Raw genomic sequence first — 17,646 nt, forward strand, 5'->3', positions numbered from 1 at the left:
TAGTTTCCTTAATAATTTATTACATCTGCAGGCAGATTAGTAATAGATATAATTCTATATTAAGTATAGCTATAGTAGTTCCCTAGAAGATATTACTAATTAATATAGCAGCATACTTCTAGATCTTAGTAAATTTATTAATAATTTTAGTCTATTCCCCTACTAGAATCAGCCTGCTAGCAGGGCTAAACCATGCTATAACTCTATATAGTAGCTGCAGGATGACCATACTATAATAGATTATATATATAACCTCTAGTAAAGCACCCTAGATTAATCTAGTAATACTTTATAGCACCTCCAGGCTATTATTTATATAGTTAATTACCTTAGTGTAATGGGTGTTAAAGGAAAGGGTTTTATTAAGCTAGATACTAAGGTATCTAGTTAATTTAGTAGGTTGAATAGTGGTTTCCCTATAGTAGATAGGTATTTAATCATAGCCTTTATATTCACCTAGTTCCTAGATATTAATAGGGCCTGTCAGGGTTAACTTATAGGGTTATTCTAGTTCTTTTAGGTTAGTGAAGTAGATTAGTTTAAATTTATTAGAGGTAAACTTAGTAGTATACTTACTAGTCTAGTAGTCTGCCTTCTCTAGGCACTTCTCTAGGACTATAATATTCTAGGTATAGGTCTAACTAATAGTAAATATATAGGAGTTATCTATCTAGCTAATAAATATAGTTTTTATATTACTAAGCTAGTAGACCAGTATTTAGATTAGTAGGATATTAAAAATTAAGAAAAGGATGGGCAAGAGGGGGCTATCTTATAGGATCCCTATTATAGTTATAAATAGGTTACTAAGGAACCCAGGCAGCTATAGATAGATATAGTAGTTTAATAAGAAGGATTATAACTAGTTAATAGCCTAGCCTAGCTATATAGTTTAGAGATTATATAATAGGTATTAGAGGGAGATATTATTAAATATACTAAAGATATCTAGTAGTAGTATACTAACCTTCTATCTAGACCCTTAAGTATAATAGATTATATTAATAATTAGTTAGATAGTATAGTTAATAGAGACACCTTTCTAGCTACCTAAGTAATCTTTTAGAAGTAAGCTATGTTCCTCTAGTGCCTAGAAGATATAGAGTATAATAATTAACTCTAGGACCTTACCTAGGGTATTAAGTAGGGTAATAGGGTAGTAGAACTTTAGAAGGTAGAAATCTTAGAAAGCTACCTTATAAAGAATAACTATAGTAGACACCTAGAAGTATTAGGGATTATAACTAATATAGATATAGATATTAAATAGGGTCTTAATTATCTAGATAAAAGTTAGGATAGCTATTAGAATATACTAGACCTTATTTAGAATAGTATCTAGTCCTAGTACCTTCTTAGGAGGTGCACACCTAATAGCTTTAGTAATTTCCTAGTTATTAATTTTAGAGAAGATAATATCCTATAATTAGTTATATATTCTACCCTCTATATCTAAGAGATCTATAGCTAATAGTACTAGAAAGAAGGTCTTATAGAGTAGGTTAGCTTTCTACTTAGCTATCTCTATAATATAATCTCCATAGTGGAGGGTAGGGATGACACCTATCTAGCTATCTTTCTAGTAGTTCTAGGCCTACTTAGTAATATACTACATGCCTCAGGGGCCTTAATTAACTATCTATTATATATATTTATAATAGCTACACTGCAGGGATTAGGAGATAACCTTCCCTTTCTAGTTATAGGCCTTAGTATACACAGTCTAGTTATTATTAATATATATACTAGTATAGATTTATTAGCAGAGATGTGCTAGCTTAACTATCTTAATATATTTAGGTATCTAGTTAGGGTTAGCCTACTTAGAGAGGTGGGCCTATAGTATAGACTAGGTAATAGCTTACTAGATAACTTTAATAAGATAGTTAGTAGTATTATTAATCTAATAAGGGATTTTAAGGTTCCTAGTCCACCTATATAGGTTAAGATTAGAGGATATAAATATATAGAGCTTCTATACATCTATAGCCTTCTAGTTATAGTATTTAGAGGCCTGCGGCAGGGGCATTATGATATTAAGAAGTAGGTAAATTAGTAGGTGGTTAGAATTAGTATAGATATTAGGGGCCACCTTATAGGCCATAAGATAGGCTATTAGATCTATAGATCTAAATATTAGGTTAATAGTTAACTAGTAGCCCTACTCATCATGGGTGGCAGTACCTAGTTCTATCTATAGATCTAGGAGCTAGGTATTAGCTAGTTCTAATAGTTTATTAAACCTAGGGTTAGTATAGCAGACATGGTCACTGCCCTAGGCTAGTTAGTAGAGGTTAAAATCTCCTAGGAGTAGATAACTACTATCCTACTAGTCTAGGACCTGCTCTAGGAGGTTAAGGGTGTTAGTTTAGGTATTAGTATCTAGGTATAGATTATAGATATTATATAGGTAGAGTATTCTAGTATTATAGTATAGCTTAAGCTCCTAGTAGTCCTATGAGTAGGCTATATACTTCTATTTAATAGGGTCTATCTAATAAGAGATATAGAGGTAGACCTAGGTATAGCTACTAGTTTCTATTATCTTAAGATAGAGTAGCTAGTAAGTTACTTAAGTAGGATAGTAGATAGTATCTTAGTATAGATTATTCTATAATTTCTAGATAGTAATAATATCTGCTTTTAGGACCTCTAGGTTATATAAAAACTAAGCTATTACTATATTCTTAGAGTAGTGTATATTATATTATAGTATTTAGAATATATTATTTATAGGAGGCATAGTATAGGGTATTTTATATACTTTTTTAATAGCTATTAGTAAACTAAGGTATTCTAGCTTCTATAGAGAAGTTAATCTAGGGGTTCTTCTCTAGTTATATAGCCTTCTAGCCCTTCTCTAGTTATATAGGGGTATCTACCCCCTACTTCTACTTCTTCTTCTTAGTATAGATGCTTAGGTTAGTATTAGTATCCTTATCTTATAGGACTAAGCTAGATTGCTAGTCACTCTCTAGGGTATTAGGGAGCTTAGTATAGCTATTTTTATTATTAGCTATAGTATTATTAATAGTAGTATTATCTTAATATATATTAAGATAGATCCTATATATAGCAGTAGTTTATTAGTTCTATAGTAGCTTTAGGGGATAGGTATTATCTTTATTAATTAGGTCTAGTAGATTAATATTATTTAGGTAGTCTATAATTTAAGTAAAGTAGTAGGAGATAGTAAAGCTAGTTTAATTAATAAAACTAGTTTAATTAGTTAAGGCCTTCTTTTTCATGGAGGTAGATAAGGCCTTAGGATATAATATTAATAGGATAAATAAGATATTATTAATATTCTAGTCTAATAGTAATATTAGGGATAATATTATAGTAGGTACCTACCTATAGGGTAGCTACTTATAGAATAGCTCTAATCTTACTTTCTTAGACCCCTTAGATAGTCTAGTAGCTATTTTTATTATAGTAGATCCCTTAGTACCCTTAGGTCCCTCTATTTATATTAGGGAGCCCTCTACTAAGGTATCTATATCTATAGAGATAGATATTAGGGTAGAGGTACTTAGTATAGTAGTAGAATCTAAGTTACTACTCTTAGAGTCCCTTTAGAAGTCTTATAGATATAGTAGAATATAGTAATATTACTAGTAGTAGTAGGATACTATCTATACTTTATCTACCTCCTTTATATACTTCTTATATCCTTTAGACTAGGCAGCATATATATCCCTATAGTTAGTATACTTTTATAGCTTCTAGCTAGTAGTAGCCTGCTATAGTAGGCAGTTATAGATCTTATAGCTATCTATATAGAGGCTATAAATAGTTTTATTAAAATAGATATTTTCTATATAGCTATATTACTAATAGTTAAAATACTAGTAGATATAAGTAGACTAGTTATATAAGACTATAATTAAAATAATAGAATCCTAGATAGTTCCCTTATTAATAGCTTTATTAGTAGCCTAGGGGGTAGAGAACTTAATTATTAAGATAGAAGATTTTTTATTAATAGGTTAGTTTATAAGCTAGGTAATATAGATAATTTTTACTAAGTTACTCTATATAAAGTAGTTTATAGTAAATAGCTAGTTAGCTACTTACTTAGCTTCCTTAGGGTCTATTAGATTATTAATTAATTTAATCTAGATATTATAAATTACTATACCCTATATTAGTAGGTAAATAATAGCTCTCTAGTAGAATAACTTAGCCTAGCTAAGGTAGTAGTATATAATCTTAGCTTACTAGGTAGTTTATAGGCTAAGGCTTAAGTTACCTAACTTAAGCTAGTAGATAACTATAAATTTAATAGATATAAAGATAGCTACTATAACCTCCTTTAAGATCTTTATATAGGCCTTCTTAGCCTTATTCTTTATCTCTATAGCTTTTAGATACTAGAATATACTTACTACTCCTATATCTAATAATTTAATAATAACCTTATAGTCCTTACTTAGTTCTAAGGGGGTGGCCCTAGAGCTACTTAATAAACTATAGAAGAAGATTATATAGTCTAGGGGTAGTACCCCTATAGTAGTAGCTATATATAAGTAAATCTTAGTAGATATAAGGATAGATTAAGTAGTTAAGATATACTAGGTAGAGATAGTATTCTTCTTAATATTAAGAGTAATCTTATAAAGGTTAGTAACTACCTTCCTCTAGTTATTATCTAAGGGGTTTTTAAGGATCTCCTTAATAATAGTATATATATTAGTAATTAACTTAATAAGAGGCTTTAGAATTCCTTAATTATAAACCTTTAGATAGTTTAAATAAATACTTATATTATAGTGAAGGTCTAGAATATAATTATATAGAGTTTTCTATAGCCCCTTTTTACTACTATAGAAAGCTATTAGGGGTGGCCACCCAGGCTTTAATAATAATATAGTAATTAAGACCCTATAAAATTAGAATTATTTGATAGCTGCTAATGTTACAAGAAACTAGGCAAATTTTAGGGTTAAAAGACATTGATTTAGGTGAGAAATTTCAAAAATTTGTTCTGCATCAAAGTTGTTGTTTTTTTTTTTTCCTCTGGAGGCATACATATTCAATCAGTTGAGGTGGCCAGTAGAAAGCAGATAAGTGGCGCGAGACAACATACTTCCCATGACTTGGGGGCCCTCTGCCTCACCTCGGCTTCTTCCAGGAGGCACATCTCTGCCAAGTTGTCTCTGTACTGTTCGAGCTCGAAGAGCCATGCTTCGAGAATAGTCATATCCCGCTCTGCCTGGGCGCGGAGCCCGATATACCCATCGAACACCCTCAAAACCTGGTACATCCAGAGAGCCTGCGTATTCGCTAGTTTTTCATAGACTGTATTTGCCGCACCAGTCCCCGCATCAGCAAGGCCCTGAGCCTGAGCCGTAGTGGTCGTCGACTCGTGCGATTTTGCCATCACGTGACGATGACTACTCGCCATGAGATCATCGACTCCCTCGGAGAGGACACGCAGGGCCCAGTCACGATTGCTGTCGCTGTGAGCGACATACGCAGACACTGCGGCGTACAGGGTGATTATAGAGCGCGGAGTGTTTTGACGACAGAGGTGGCGGTGGAGGAAAGGGGTCTCCTTAGTGCGGACAAAGACACTAGGTATCTCCTTAATTGACTTGGTCATGAAGCCGATCTTGGAGTCGGACTGGTAGAGCCTCCAAGGTTGGAAGTCTTCCTGTTCCATGAACGGTGAGCCATGCCAAGCACTAGATAGGGTTCACAGTTGCGTAGGATAAGTCATAATAATGCCTCGATGGTGACGAAGGTGATCTCCAATGTTGAGATAGAATGGCACTTTCAAGTTGTCATAGGACCTGGTGGCAATGCAGGTAATATTAAGCATAACGACGGGCTGCGCAATTCAAGAGGATAGGAAATACTTACAGAAACATCGCGACTTTCGTCTATGGGAAATCGGTGATTAGCGTGCAGTGGCGAGCTGGACATCCTGCATATCGCGGTCATACTTGTCTGGTCCTGGATCGCTAGAGCGTGCCACGGCTGCATGTCAACGCCTTGGGGTGTGTCTGTCATGTAATTCGTGGGGTTGTCGAAGTTGAAAAAGGACAGGTCGAATGAGGGTGTTGGGGCGACGAGCGGCATCTGAGGGTTGTCCGCGCCAGTAGTACTGGAGGCGAACAGCTCTTGGATCAGAGGAGGCCCACGTATTGAGGGGTTGTCGAATTCAAACACGGCGCCAGGAACTATGGACGACTCCTCAGTTGCAATGGTAAGATCTTCGAAGTCGACATCCACGGCGTGTCGGGTAGAGTTGTCCGAACCAGATGCCGCGGGGTTCCTGTGGTAAAAACAAGGTAAGCCTCTCTCAGCACAACGAGTGCACTGCGGAGTTCGCTTGTCGCAGCGGCGTTTGCTGCGGACACAAGCATTGCAGCTTTTCTGGCGCGACTTGTCGCTGGTCCAAGGATCGACCATGGCAGTGCACTATGAGGGACGAGGGGGATCGGTTTTAACTATCGACAAGTTCGACGAAGCGAAGGCGGCGATTGATGGCGATTCTGCAATGCTTCGGTAGGAAAGAAAGACCATAGTCTGAAAGCTGTATGCCGAATTAACTAGTTCTCGCACGACGACGGAGAATTACGATATCAGATATATTAGTCATCCAAAGAACTTCGGGCGGGTTCCTATTGGGTACATAAGTTCTATTGAGATGATGATCTGCTCAAAGCGGGAGACAGCTGTATTTCGATAGTCAGGATAGCCAATAATATGTCGGCTCCCATATGTTACTATATCCTGATAAAGAGAGACCCCCAATTCATGAGCTGGACCTCTGCACCTTTTAGCTACAGCGTTCAATTGTCCGTTGGATTCAAGTACAGACATATGCTGTAATGTCACTATCTTGCTTAACTGGACAATACAGGCGTCTTGCCAACCCATTCAGAGTCCCCGGTTATATGGTCCAATACCCAAGTCGCCAAACTCTTTCTAGATAAGAACATACCATCGTCTCCAGTTCCTGTATTTGAAGCCGTGATAGGTGCATTGGGCCCATTGGTTAAAAATGGACACGGAACAAAGTCCACTTGAGTTGCGAGACATCTTGAGATGCTACAAACTCACCAAGGCCCCTGAACTCGTCATAAGCAGACCCGCCTATAATCTTGATACGTATAACCGATGCCTTCCACTTGAGACCTCCTTTGTCCTGTGGTGCGGGATACGAGCATGTGCCAAGGACCATTGCCCTCTCGTAGTGCCTCGCCACTAGTATAGGAAATATGCGTTTCATAGCATCTGTCACAGGCTTCACCATTCAGTCAATATGTATATTCAAAAGGTGACAGAGTGAACTGGTCCTTTGACATACCGTTCCTTTCGACTTTGACACGGGTCCTGCAAATGAGACAAAGATCGTAGGACCCGAAGTTGCCGCGCGCTGGAAAGTAGCAATATCTTCCAGAGTGCCTTTCGCCACTGAGACATTTGCACTGTTGTGTATCTCATCAGGAAGCTTCGCTGGGCTTCGCACATAAAGGGTTAATGTGTGCCCTTGCAACAGTGCGGCCTTGCAGAATTCTAAGCCGGATGGCCCTATTACAGTCGAGAAAGCCAACCTCAGAACATCGTTTGCAACAGAAAGGGCTCACCAGTAGCTCCAATAACTAGTATGTGTCCTGCCATCCTCAGAGGTTGTATCACTCGTTGGGGTAGTGGTCGGATGCGCAGCAACGAATGATTATTTAAGTATGCTTGAGAGAGGCCGGGATGAGCTGTGATCGAAGTTTTAGGAATTCCAGCTCCTGGTATTGACCTGGGTACGTATAGAAGACGGACCCCGGACTTCTATACGTGCCCCGGATGCAAATTGCATCCGCCTGACAAATCCTCATGTTGAGTTTAACTACCACGAAGGATCCATGGCTACGTCAAGTCTGCGGAGATGATCATTCCTGGATAATCTCCGCAGCCAACCACGTTATTTCTGTCGATGAACCAGTCTCAGTCATTGGCGCCATTATTTCTAAGCAACTGCTTTGCGGAAGCAAAATGCCCACGCTCACAATCGGAAATGTTGTCCCCAACAAAGAAGACTATGAAACTTTTGTGCCCGCAAAGTGCAGCTTTCCTGAGCTTCTTTGCTTCAAACTCGGAAGCTCTTGTATCCGATGATGGTACAATTCAAAGTTATTCAAGAATCCAAGCGCACAGTACCTGAGAAACTTATCTCGTGTCCATACTCCATCTCTATTTGAATTGCCGCGATGGATGGCTCCAAAAGGGCGCGTGCTATGTTCTTTTTTCAGCGGTTCCTCATATCACCATTTGGAAAAGGTCTTGGAGGCACTCCCAGAAAGAATGGGGAATGGAAAGGTGGACGGGTCAACGCAAGAATTCGAAGCTGAGCTTGAGCGTGTTGCTGCAATTTCGGGGGCAGACAAGAGGTCCGCTATACTGAGAACATGGCGGCAACTTCCTCAAAGCTATGAGGCACACCCCGCTGGCAAAGCGGAGCATTTCATGCCCTTCCTAGTTGGTTCTGGAGCGATGGTGAGAGGACGCAATCCTGGGAGCTGTCCGGGGCCACTATGAGCACCTTTGTGTGGTGAATTTCGAATCCAAGTCCAACCAAATTATCAAGAATACATTAGTTCCCGTGTACGGGTCGCGGAGCTTTTGGCCTCTTAGTTAATGTAGTCAGAACTGGATAGACCGTCAGTGTCTTACTTCACCCTTATTTAAACCTGCCTGCCGACAGGGTGGGAACGAACCAAAATCAGTCTTAATTGACTAAGCTATATCGCTCCTAGCCACAATATCATAGACCGGTCGTCATCCGAATCTACATAAAACTGAATCCGTACGTTTCTGGATTTAGCGACGATGGCGCAAGTAGGCTTGCAGATGGAGATATCTGCGGTTTAGGAATTAGACCAGAAAAGGTCCTAGCAGCAATGGAACATAGGTTGGGTATGTTGCCCATAAGCCCGTGTGCAAGCTGCATACTACTAGTTCTGCCGTTGGCATAACACAATATTTTCTGCGCGGTAGTTAATAAAAGGGCCTTTTCTCAGCTTGATTGTCAATGGAACTTGCCTGCTCATATCCTTGAAGACCTAAGGCAATACTAACGCTTGGCGAAGTCGAAGTCTCCGTGCCATTTGCTGCTTTTGAAATGGCATGGAGCGCTAGTCTTTCAAATTCAGAGCATAAATCCAGTAATGATTGTACCTCGAGGACTTTGTCTTGTTGGACTCTTGTCAAGAATTCGACGAGATGACCAATGTATCGTGTGTGGGAATGTGCTTGTGCATCCGTAGGGTTCTCAAGCACTATCGCTACCAGTGTGATGCAAGGAGATATAGGATAGCATAGAATATGCCTAGGAGGCAATCAGAAGGATGACCTTTTGTACACCCAAGAGGATATACGTACCAGAGATGTCCAGGTTGCTGACACGGTAAGTATTGCAGTATATGGATTATTTGGGAGGCTGCCGATGCCTGAATGATCCTTGACGACTGAATCTGTTGAATTGCACTAATATCGCCTTCCGGGTTAAGGTGTGCTGCAAAGCCATGAATCTCACTGAGGGTGCAATAGTAAGCAAAATGTAATAAAATGACAAGCTCCCTGACTGTTGGCTTTGTTGACCAGTCAATACGACCAGGTTGAAAACTCGACGGAAGCTTCACTTTCCAATTCTCCAGTTGATGGTCAAGCTCCGCCACAAGGTCCAGAAGCTGATGTACATTCTGCCTAGTAGCCGATCCGGAGTAGAGCCTTCTCTCGACGCTGAATTCAAGCATCGCTAGTTCAGCCTGCAATCGAAAAGCGGAGGTTGACATGCTGGTTTCTGGGGCGTTTCTATCCGTTGGAGACGCAGACATAATCGGATCTGGGTAGTCGATATTTATCGCATCGTCGTCAAATACAGAGGGCAAGCCTGTTTTTACAGATATGCTCTTGTCAAATATATATGCAATCCAGAAGGCCCTCTTATGGCGGTTAGTGGCGGCAGCGTCAAGGACCGAGTAAAATTCCCTTCGGTGTAATCCAAATGTCAATGATAGACGTGCGGCCGCACACACGAGAACGGACGTTGTTCGCACATCACTTGATCCCTGCATATATATAGCCATGGCAAGAAGCGGTTCTAGGCCCAAAATGTCTGCCGCTCGTAGAGCAATGACCGAATACATGCTGAATGCGTTCTTGAAGAAGTGCCACGACAGTTCCGACATCTCGCTATACGAGCCCCTGGCGGTCCGTAACTGAATCGCCACCGCTATCGTAGCATTCAACATGGCCCAGCGTCCAGGGAGCTTCCCTGGTGGAACAGTAGGGTCTGAATAGTGTCGTTCCAGAAGATCTGTTAGGACAGGGACATCAAATGGCGGTAGAAGGTGACTAGCCTCAGTAAAGGCCACCTCAAACATAGGTTGGAGCTGGTATTTTGGAGGGAGTTGGATAAAGACCGAGCTGGTGAAAGGGCCGCGGTTTGCTTCTAACCTGAGCTTTCTCGCGGTCGTTTGCTCCGGAAACATTGTGAACAATTTCTCCCTGAGAGCTGATTTTTTCCTCTCATAACCATCAGATATTATCGATGGCTCAGGGAACCTCGCTTCTGACTCATTGTGCGAGGCAGTGGTGAATGAATTCTCCGCATCTGATAAAGTAGACTTGGTCCTATTCTCGCATGTTCCCGAGGCCGGCTGTGCCAGTTGTTCTTCTGCCCACGCCATGGTAGTGTTCGCCGACTCCACAGGAGCATTTGCTGCATGGCGCGCAGAAGCCTCTAATTCCGTAACTCGAGCCTCGAGCCTCTCTAAATAGGCTTTTCTGGAGTAGAAGTTAGTAGATGACAAACGCTGGTCTCAAGATATCAAATTACGTTTTCCCTCGACCTCTCCGTCTCACTCCCTGGTAGATACAAGTCAAATGGCGCTCTGCACACGAAGTACACTGAGGAATGTTGCCGTCACATCGTTTCTTTTTCTGTTGACATCGTAGACATGCCTACCGCAAGCTGTTAAGGAGAACCACAATCATGGACCAGATTCTCTTACGTTGGCGATTCTTCTACCTCTTTCTGTAAGTGGCAAATCCTCGCCCCTTGCTGATGACTCCATGACAGCTGGTAATTGACTGTTACAATCCGCTGATTCAAGTCAAGGCGGGCCACTAAGATGAAATATTTAAAGAATACTAACCAGTCAACGCGGACCAAAAAACGTGTGAGCATCAACCTATCGTTTCTTGAGATAGATATTGGTGCGACAAAAGGAGGATGTTTCTCAAAACCAGTAGTTACTAAACATCAGAGCCTTTCATTTTCTCCCAATACGGTTCCAAAACCATGGCCATCATCGCGGTCCCTGACGTAGACTGGCTGTGGGGTGGATATAGGTTAACCCACAGCATGTCTGATCCAACCCACATGGATTATGGGTAAACCACCAGGTATCTCACCCACCCCTTATATCCACAGGGGTTTAACTATGGATACCATGGATATCCATACTATCTAGTTAGGTGACCTCTAGTATTTAGATTACCCCCTATTTCTTTAGTATTCTAGCCACACCACTAGGATATCTATATATTTAATAAGTAATATAAGAATAGATTAGTATAAATATTATATATTACCTATTATATAAGCTAAAATAGGCTTATATAGGGGAGTAGGGGTCCCCCCTAAGCTTAGGTTAAAAAGTAGTATGGAGATATATATATCTTACCCTTACTATCCTAACTACTATCCTCTAAAATCTAAAAACTACTATAACTCTAGCCTTTCTTAGTAGATCTAATATTTATTTTATATATAGATAGATAGGATTATTCTCTATCTATATATATAAAAATATCCCCCTATCTAGGCCTAGATCTAGTTAGATAAGCTTATTAGTTTAAGAGACCCTAGATCACATGTACCTAATGGTTTAACCCATATCCATGTGGATACAGCAGGTTCAACCCATATCCACATGGGTTGGATTAGGGCCAGCCCTTATCCACCCAAACAGTGGATTGGGTGGGTTGGGTGTGGATTTGTGGGGTGGGTAAGCCAGTCTACCCTGACGGCACGGGCAAGCTCGGCCGGGCTATTATGGAAGGTCTGAAGAATACCACAGGCCGCAGTGTCGCAGTTCTCACGAGAAAGGTACAGCGCTCGGTACATACTATCTCTGTCTACGTTTGTTAAAATGGTATCTTGTAGGCGAACGATGATCTGGCAAACGAACTCGGATTATTCCAATGTTGACTCCCTGGCCAACCTGCTCGAAAACAATAAGATTGACACCGTCATCTCTGCACTAGACTTACATTGGAATATCTACAGGATATCATGTCACATCGTAGCCTCATCCGAGCGAGTTATACTTCCTCAAGAGTTCCTTTACTTGTCCACACCATGTCCCAGACTCCATCGCTATTACCTGTGTTGTTTTTCCATCGCGAGTTCTCATTCCTTTCCTGTAGCTTGAGTGCTGTAGCACCTTCTCCAACAGCCGCGGATCTCCAATTTTGGTTGCATAGTGAACCGCTGCCCATCCATCTCCTCCGTACACATCGCCAACATCTTCAGAGTCAAGAAGAATCATTGCGCTCCTCGTACTCCCGTGCTGCAGTGCTTCGATGAGCGGAGTGTTCCCGTCCTGGTCTTTTTGCTTCAACATGGCGGTGCTCGGGCATAGCCGTATGAGCGTCCTGAGAGACTCGCTCTCGTCCTGTACGCATACATGATGGTATACATTCTTCCCAGTATTGTCCTGTATGTTCAGATTGGCACCATTGCGTATCAGCTCCTCCACGCATATCGCATCATCCAGAAGGTCGAACAGTGGTGGTCGCCCATCCTCGTCCTGCGAGTTGATAGGCAAGTAGCCTTGTCCGCTGTTCTGGCAAAGCAAGGCAACCGTCTGCCGTCTGCTTTCTCCTCGAGAAGATAATCCTGCGTAATGAAGCGCAACCTGTTGATTCTCCTGTCTTACTGTGCGATCAGCTCCCTCGGCCAGCAACAACCGGACGCAATCCACTAAACACCCCTGCGCGGCCATCATCAGCGGTGTCTCTCCCCAGACATTTGGCTGATTGATGCTCAATTGCTCCGGATAGCATCTGCTCATCTCGAGTGCGTAGGCCAAACTCTGCAACGCATTCGACTCGACCGCTGCATGGATGATATTCGCATTCAGGTTGGACTGGATGAAGGGATCGGCTCCATGTTCGACTAGAATCCTCATCTTGTCGGCACGATTGGTCACTGCAGCCCAATGCAAGGGTGTCCAGTGGAATTTTCGGTCTTTCTGGTCGAGGAGATTATGGATCACTTTGCGCGCGCTGTCGCTTTCCAAGGCGGACACGCGGAACTGCTCGGTGATGGCAGCATACAACGGTGATCGTTTTTGGTATCTAGTCTTCCATCGTGCCCAGTTCGTCCCCGGCGGAGCATTGTTCGCATTATCCACGAATTCAATCAGGTCCTCCAGCTTCGGTCGCTCCGGGTCGCTGGGGTCGTAGAGATCCAGAACAGCGATGTGGATAGGGGTGAATTCAAAGTCTTCGAGGTAGTCGTCGTCTTTGGCGAATATGCGCACAATCTCTTTCTCCACTCCGGTTGCATCTGCGGTTAGTGACTTGAGAATCGCTAGGTCGACCGGTTTTCTTTGTTGAGTCAGTTTTTTGTACCATCATTTGCAATCATTGGGTTGGCGGACCTAGCTCCAAGGTCTGCGACTTCAGTATCCACGCCGATGTCGCAGAGATATTTTACGGTCGGTAACTGTCTTGCATAGACCGCGGTCTACTAATGTTAGCATTTGAATCGCTGAAAAGCTAAGAGGAGGAGCGTACATGTAAGAGAGACCATCCATCAGGAGCCGTATCCCAGGGTGTGGCCTCCCGGGACGAGATGGACATCTTCAACTTGTCCAGGTTGCCATGTTTGACGTATCGCATTGCATCAGATCCTTCTGGCACCATTCGATATGTGTTGAGATTGTACCTGATCCTAACTCCTTGCATCGAAGCCCAACGTGAAACGGCTCGATGGAAAAAAGCGGATGGTAAGACTCGGGTCTGTGAGGATGTTGCGCCCGCACAGTCTGGCTCAGAGCATTCGATCCGTGAAGCTTTTGATTGCTTGAACATGCTCGAGTTGAATTTGGAGAATAGTTGGTTGGAAACCTCAATGCTTTGCTTGTGGCATCGGCAGTAGCAGTCAAATCGACAGGCGCGGCGAATTACCAGGGCATCTGTGTCTGCATTCCTAGCGCTATTGGCGCCTACAAGACTCGGCCTTTGTACAGTTTCATCTTGATCTGGGACAGTGATTGACGAGGCTGACTCATTGAGACTCGAGAATATGGATGTCGCTGGTGATACTGTTGCGCTGCCGCTGCTTGACCCAGTCGACGAAGAGTTCCGTCGAGGCATATTCCACGCTCCAGGTGCCAGTAATGAGCTGTCTGACGAATTTGCCGATGAAACAGAGTGTCTCCCAACCACTCCTATGTTTTCTTCCTGGTATACGGCTGGTCGGCATTCGACGGTCGGTGCAGGGTCGGTAGGTGTGCGAAGCAGAGGAAGTTCACGCCGGTCAATTGTGTCTCTCGCCATCTCCTCTGCAACGTTGGAGCAGATCTCGAGAAGCTGAGGATTTTGGCTACACATGGCTAACATCATTTCCCTGAGAGCATATGAGTTAGTATACCGGTTCCTATTTGGCGGCTCAGATGACGAACATTTGAGCGACCGAGACCAAGCTGTGCAACATTGCACACTGGCCCTTGATGCGGACATCGATCCTCTCGAAGTTCGACTTGTGCTGGACCCATCTCATGCGTCTGATAGTTGAGTTGTCTGACCTGGCGATCTGCTGAAGTCGCTTCTGCAAGTCCTTCAGCGTCGCGTAACTCTCGTCAATGCCCTTCTTCACCGTTTCCATAGAGATCTGGTGGACAACCCGACGACTTCGGAAGACCCGGTCAAATCCTTTGAGGTTTTCTTCAAAAAGTGATAGCTGGTTGGATAAATCTGCTAGCTCGCGCTCGCCATCCTTGAAGCTTCTCACCAGTAAAATTGTCTCTCCGGTGATGGTGATGAGGTTGGCTATTGAGCCAAGGAGTCCGATAGTGGTAATCGGGTCCATCCTTTTGCTACATTACGACCAATTCTTCGAGTTGGACGTTAGATACTGTAGTTCCGACAAGGACGATCCAGCTGCTCAAAGGGTCAAGCCATGCGCGATGCTTGCAGGAGTCAGAAAGCTCTGGCCACAGAACATGGGATGATCTAACACGAACCCAGCGGCTGGACTGGTAAATGGCGCGGCAAATTTGATGCCCCTGGCCCGAAGAAAGTGCGCTATGCCAATGGGTGAGAGCAGAAGGAACTGTGTGGCTCACAAGGATAGCAAGATTCGACGAGGGGCAGGCCGACCAGCTGGCAAGCGGAGATAGGCACAGAGCCATACACGAAATGATTGGGGTCACCATAGCTGCGCGATACTAAAATAAGCAAAAAAGGCTTGGACTGCATTGCAAGTCACCGTTTCGAGTTACTCGTGCCAATCATTTTCCTCCTGATACACATCAACCAACGAGAGGAGCGCTCTAACCGCCGAGCATTTTAGTTGTTTCATTGGGTCGAACCGATGCCACAGTCCGTTTGACAGAATGCATCTTAAATTCATTCACGTACTCCTTCAATTCTGAAAAGGGTAAGATCAAGATGAGTCCGGTTGCAGTGGCCGTCGTTACTGCTCAATTTGAGGAGCAAGTGCTCCCAGATTCCACATCTCCCGATCTTCATCTCAGCCACCCCACGGACGAGGAGAATCTTCGCATCTGGAAATTGACGTCGAATGAGTGGAAGGACGCTCTTACCATTCCTCAATATCTGGAAGAGTCTGCGTACCTCATGGCAATCCCTCTGGCTCGCAACAAGGGCATGACACAATGGATCCTGGTGGATCGAACCCTTGCGCCAAATCAACGACCGATACTCGCATCTTGCGAGACGTTTCGCAAGCTGTCACTGCTCAGTTATCCAATGAAACATAGTCAACTTGTGGTTGTCCACGGCATTGCGAGCGTCTACTGCAATCCAGACTATCGAGGACGGGGATATGCCTCGAGACTTCTCAAGGAGTTGAACAAGACGCTCCCCACCTGGCAGTATGAGGGAAAGCCATGTGTGGCCAGTGTACTCTTCTCGGACATTCAGCCCAGATTCTATGAGAATCTGGGATGGCATCCATTTTCAAGTGACCATGTGGAATTCGAACCTGCTGTGGTACGGCACACTGCAGTGCCTGTCTATGCTGAGGATGTAGCCAGGCTCTGTGCCCTCGACGTGGCGAGACTTGGACACGCAATGTCGTGTTTTTCAACGAATGATATGACCCGGTTGCTCATCCTCCCAGACCATGACCATATGCTATGGCATCACAGCAAGGAGGAGTTTGTGGCGCAGAGGCTCTTCGGAAAAGCACCGCTTGTGAAGGGCGCAATCAGGGGAGAACCTGGACATTTTGTCTGGGCTATCTGGATGCACCGTTTCTATGATCATCCAGACAGAAATGCCTCCGAAAACACACTGTACATTCTCCGGTTTGTCGTTGAGGACCCAACCCTCAGTCTTGACGCTGTCGACAATCTCACACAATTGAGCCACCAACAGATCACGAGTGTGACAGAGGTTTTACGAGCTGCTCAAGCGGAAGCGGCAGAATGGAATCTGCACAAGATCACGCTCTGGAATCCGTCACACGCCCTGGAGAGGGCAATCCAATTATCCGGTATTCCGTTTCAGCGCAAGCATCGGACCCAGGACAGCATACCCTGTCTGCAATGGTATGGAGAAGGGAGTGGCAAGCCAGATTCGCTCAATTGGCTTCTGAATGAGAAATACGGCTGGTGCTAATTAATTCACTTTGTATGAATGTTCGGATTATGAATCTATAGTCTAGGTCTTAGGTCTATATACAAGACATTCTTCCTCGTACAGCACGATTTCACCATCCTTGACGCTGCCTTCCAGTGGCATGGAGATATGCGCTTCTGCTTGAAATCCAAATCTCTCGTAGAATGGTACAGCGCCCAGTGTGCTTTCCAAGGCAATGGGAAGATTCTCTTTCTTGCTGCGTTCAATTCCCCAGTTGACCAACAGCGACCCTGCTCCACGACGGGCATAAGATGGGTCAGTCGCAATAAAGGTAAGGCCTGGACAGCGTAAGCAGACGTCAATCAGATAGCTTGGTCGTACAGAACGTACAATAGCATGGTGTTCTCCCCATTATTTCGTCCGCTACCTGCTCGACCTTCTCTGTCCAAGCGTTCAAAGTAGCCATATCGGTGCCTTCAGGCCATAGCCATGGCTCTTCTTCATATGGCGTCGATTCGGAAACAGGAAGACACCATTTGGCAAAGCTGACAACTCGATTATGATCCTCTCTAACGACTAGTACCTCCCATTGCGGATCTCGAATCTCTTTGATGGCTTTGTCGACTAGCGACGTCCATAGCCCCTTTCGCACGGCCGGTGTGGGAAACTGGGCCAGAAGCATGCCATTGGTGTGAAATGCCGCCATGTGAATATCGGCGATGCGAGGAGCATCTGCTTCCCTGGCTGTATCAAGAGTGAAGACCATTTTAGAGTACTTCAGATGCGACGGAGATGCGAAAT

The 17,646-nt window shown here is 43.5% G+C and overlaps 5 protein-coding genes across 5 annotated transcripts; 1 reads left to right on the forward strand and 4 right to left on the reverse strand.

Annotated features, from left to right (window-relative positions):
* Window positions 1-5,035: 5,035 nt before the first annotated feature.
* On the reverse strand, window positions 5,036-6,417 carry Aspvir_001694 (Zn(II)2Cys6 transcription factor domain-containing protein; the record flags this gene model as incomplete). Its single annotated transcript, XM_043266812.1, has 3 exons — window positions 5,036-5,656; window positions 5,866-5,885; window positions 5,949-6,417. The coding sequence occupies 3 exons, from the start codon at window positions 6,415-6,417 to the stop codon at window positions 5,036-5,038; spliced, it is 1,110 nt and encodes a 369-aa protein (XP_043122747.1).
* A 589-nt stretch (window positions 6,418-7,006) lies between these two features.
* On the reverse strand, window positions 7,007-10,694 carry Aspvir_001695 (uncharacterized protein; the record flags this gene model as incomplete). Its single annotated transcript, XM_043266813.1, has 3 exons — window positions 7,007-7,255; window positions 7,319-7,542; window positions 9,629-10,694. The coding sequence occupies 3 exons, from the start codon at window positions 10,692-10,694 to the stop codon at window positions 7,007-7,009; spliced, it is 1,539 nt and encodes a 512-aa protein (XP_043122748.1).
* A 1,626-nt stretch (window positions 10,695-12,320) lies between these two features.
* On the reverse strand, window positions 12,321-15,109 carry Aspvir_001696 (uncharacterized protein; the record flags this gene model as incomplete). Its single annotated transcript, XM_043266814.1, has 4 exons — window positions 12,321-13,623; window positions 13,677-13,762; window positions 13,813-14,647; window positions 14,703-15,109. 4 exons carry the CDS (start codon window positions 15,107-15,109, stop codon window positions 12,321-12,323), a joined length of 2,631 nt encoding a protein of 876 aa, XP_043122749.1.
* Window positions 15,110-15,690: 581 nt separating this feature from the next.
* Window positions 15,691-16,884, forward strand: Aspvir_001697 (GNAT family N-acetyltransferase; the record flags this gene model as incomplete). The annotated part of the gene is made up of 1 exon (XM_043266815.1): window positions 15,691-16,884. One exon carries the CDS (start codon window positions 15,691-15,693, stop codon window positions 16,882-16,884), a length of 1,194 nt encoding a protein of 397 aa, XP_043122750.1.
* A 42-nt stretch (window positions 16,885-16,926) lies between these two features.
* Aspvir_001698 (GNAT family N-acetyltransferase) lies at window positions 16,927-17,611 on the reverse strand (the record flags this gene model as incomplete). The annotated part of the gene is made up of 2 exons (XM_043266816.1): window positions 16,927-17,183; window positions 17,236-17,611. 2 exons carry the CDS (start codon window positions 17,609-17,611, stop codon window positions 16,927-16,929), a joined length of 633 nt encoding a protein of 210 aa, XP_043122751.1.
* Window positions 17,612-17,646: the final 35 nt, after the last annotated feature.

This window comes from Aspergillus viridinutans (genome assembly GCF_018404265.1).
Source record: "Aspergillus viridinutans IFM 47045 DNA, scaffold_1, whole genome shotgun sequence".
Classification (NCBI taxonomy): Eukaryota; Fungi; Ascomycota; class Eurotiomycetes; order Eurotiales; family Aspergillaceae; genus Aspergillus; species Aspergillus viridinutans.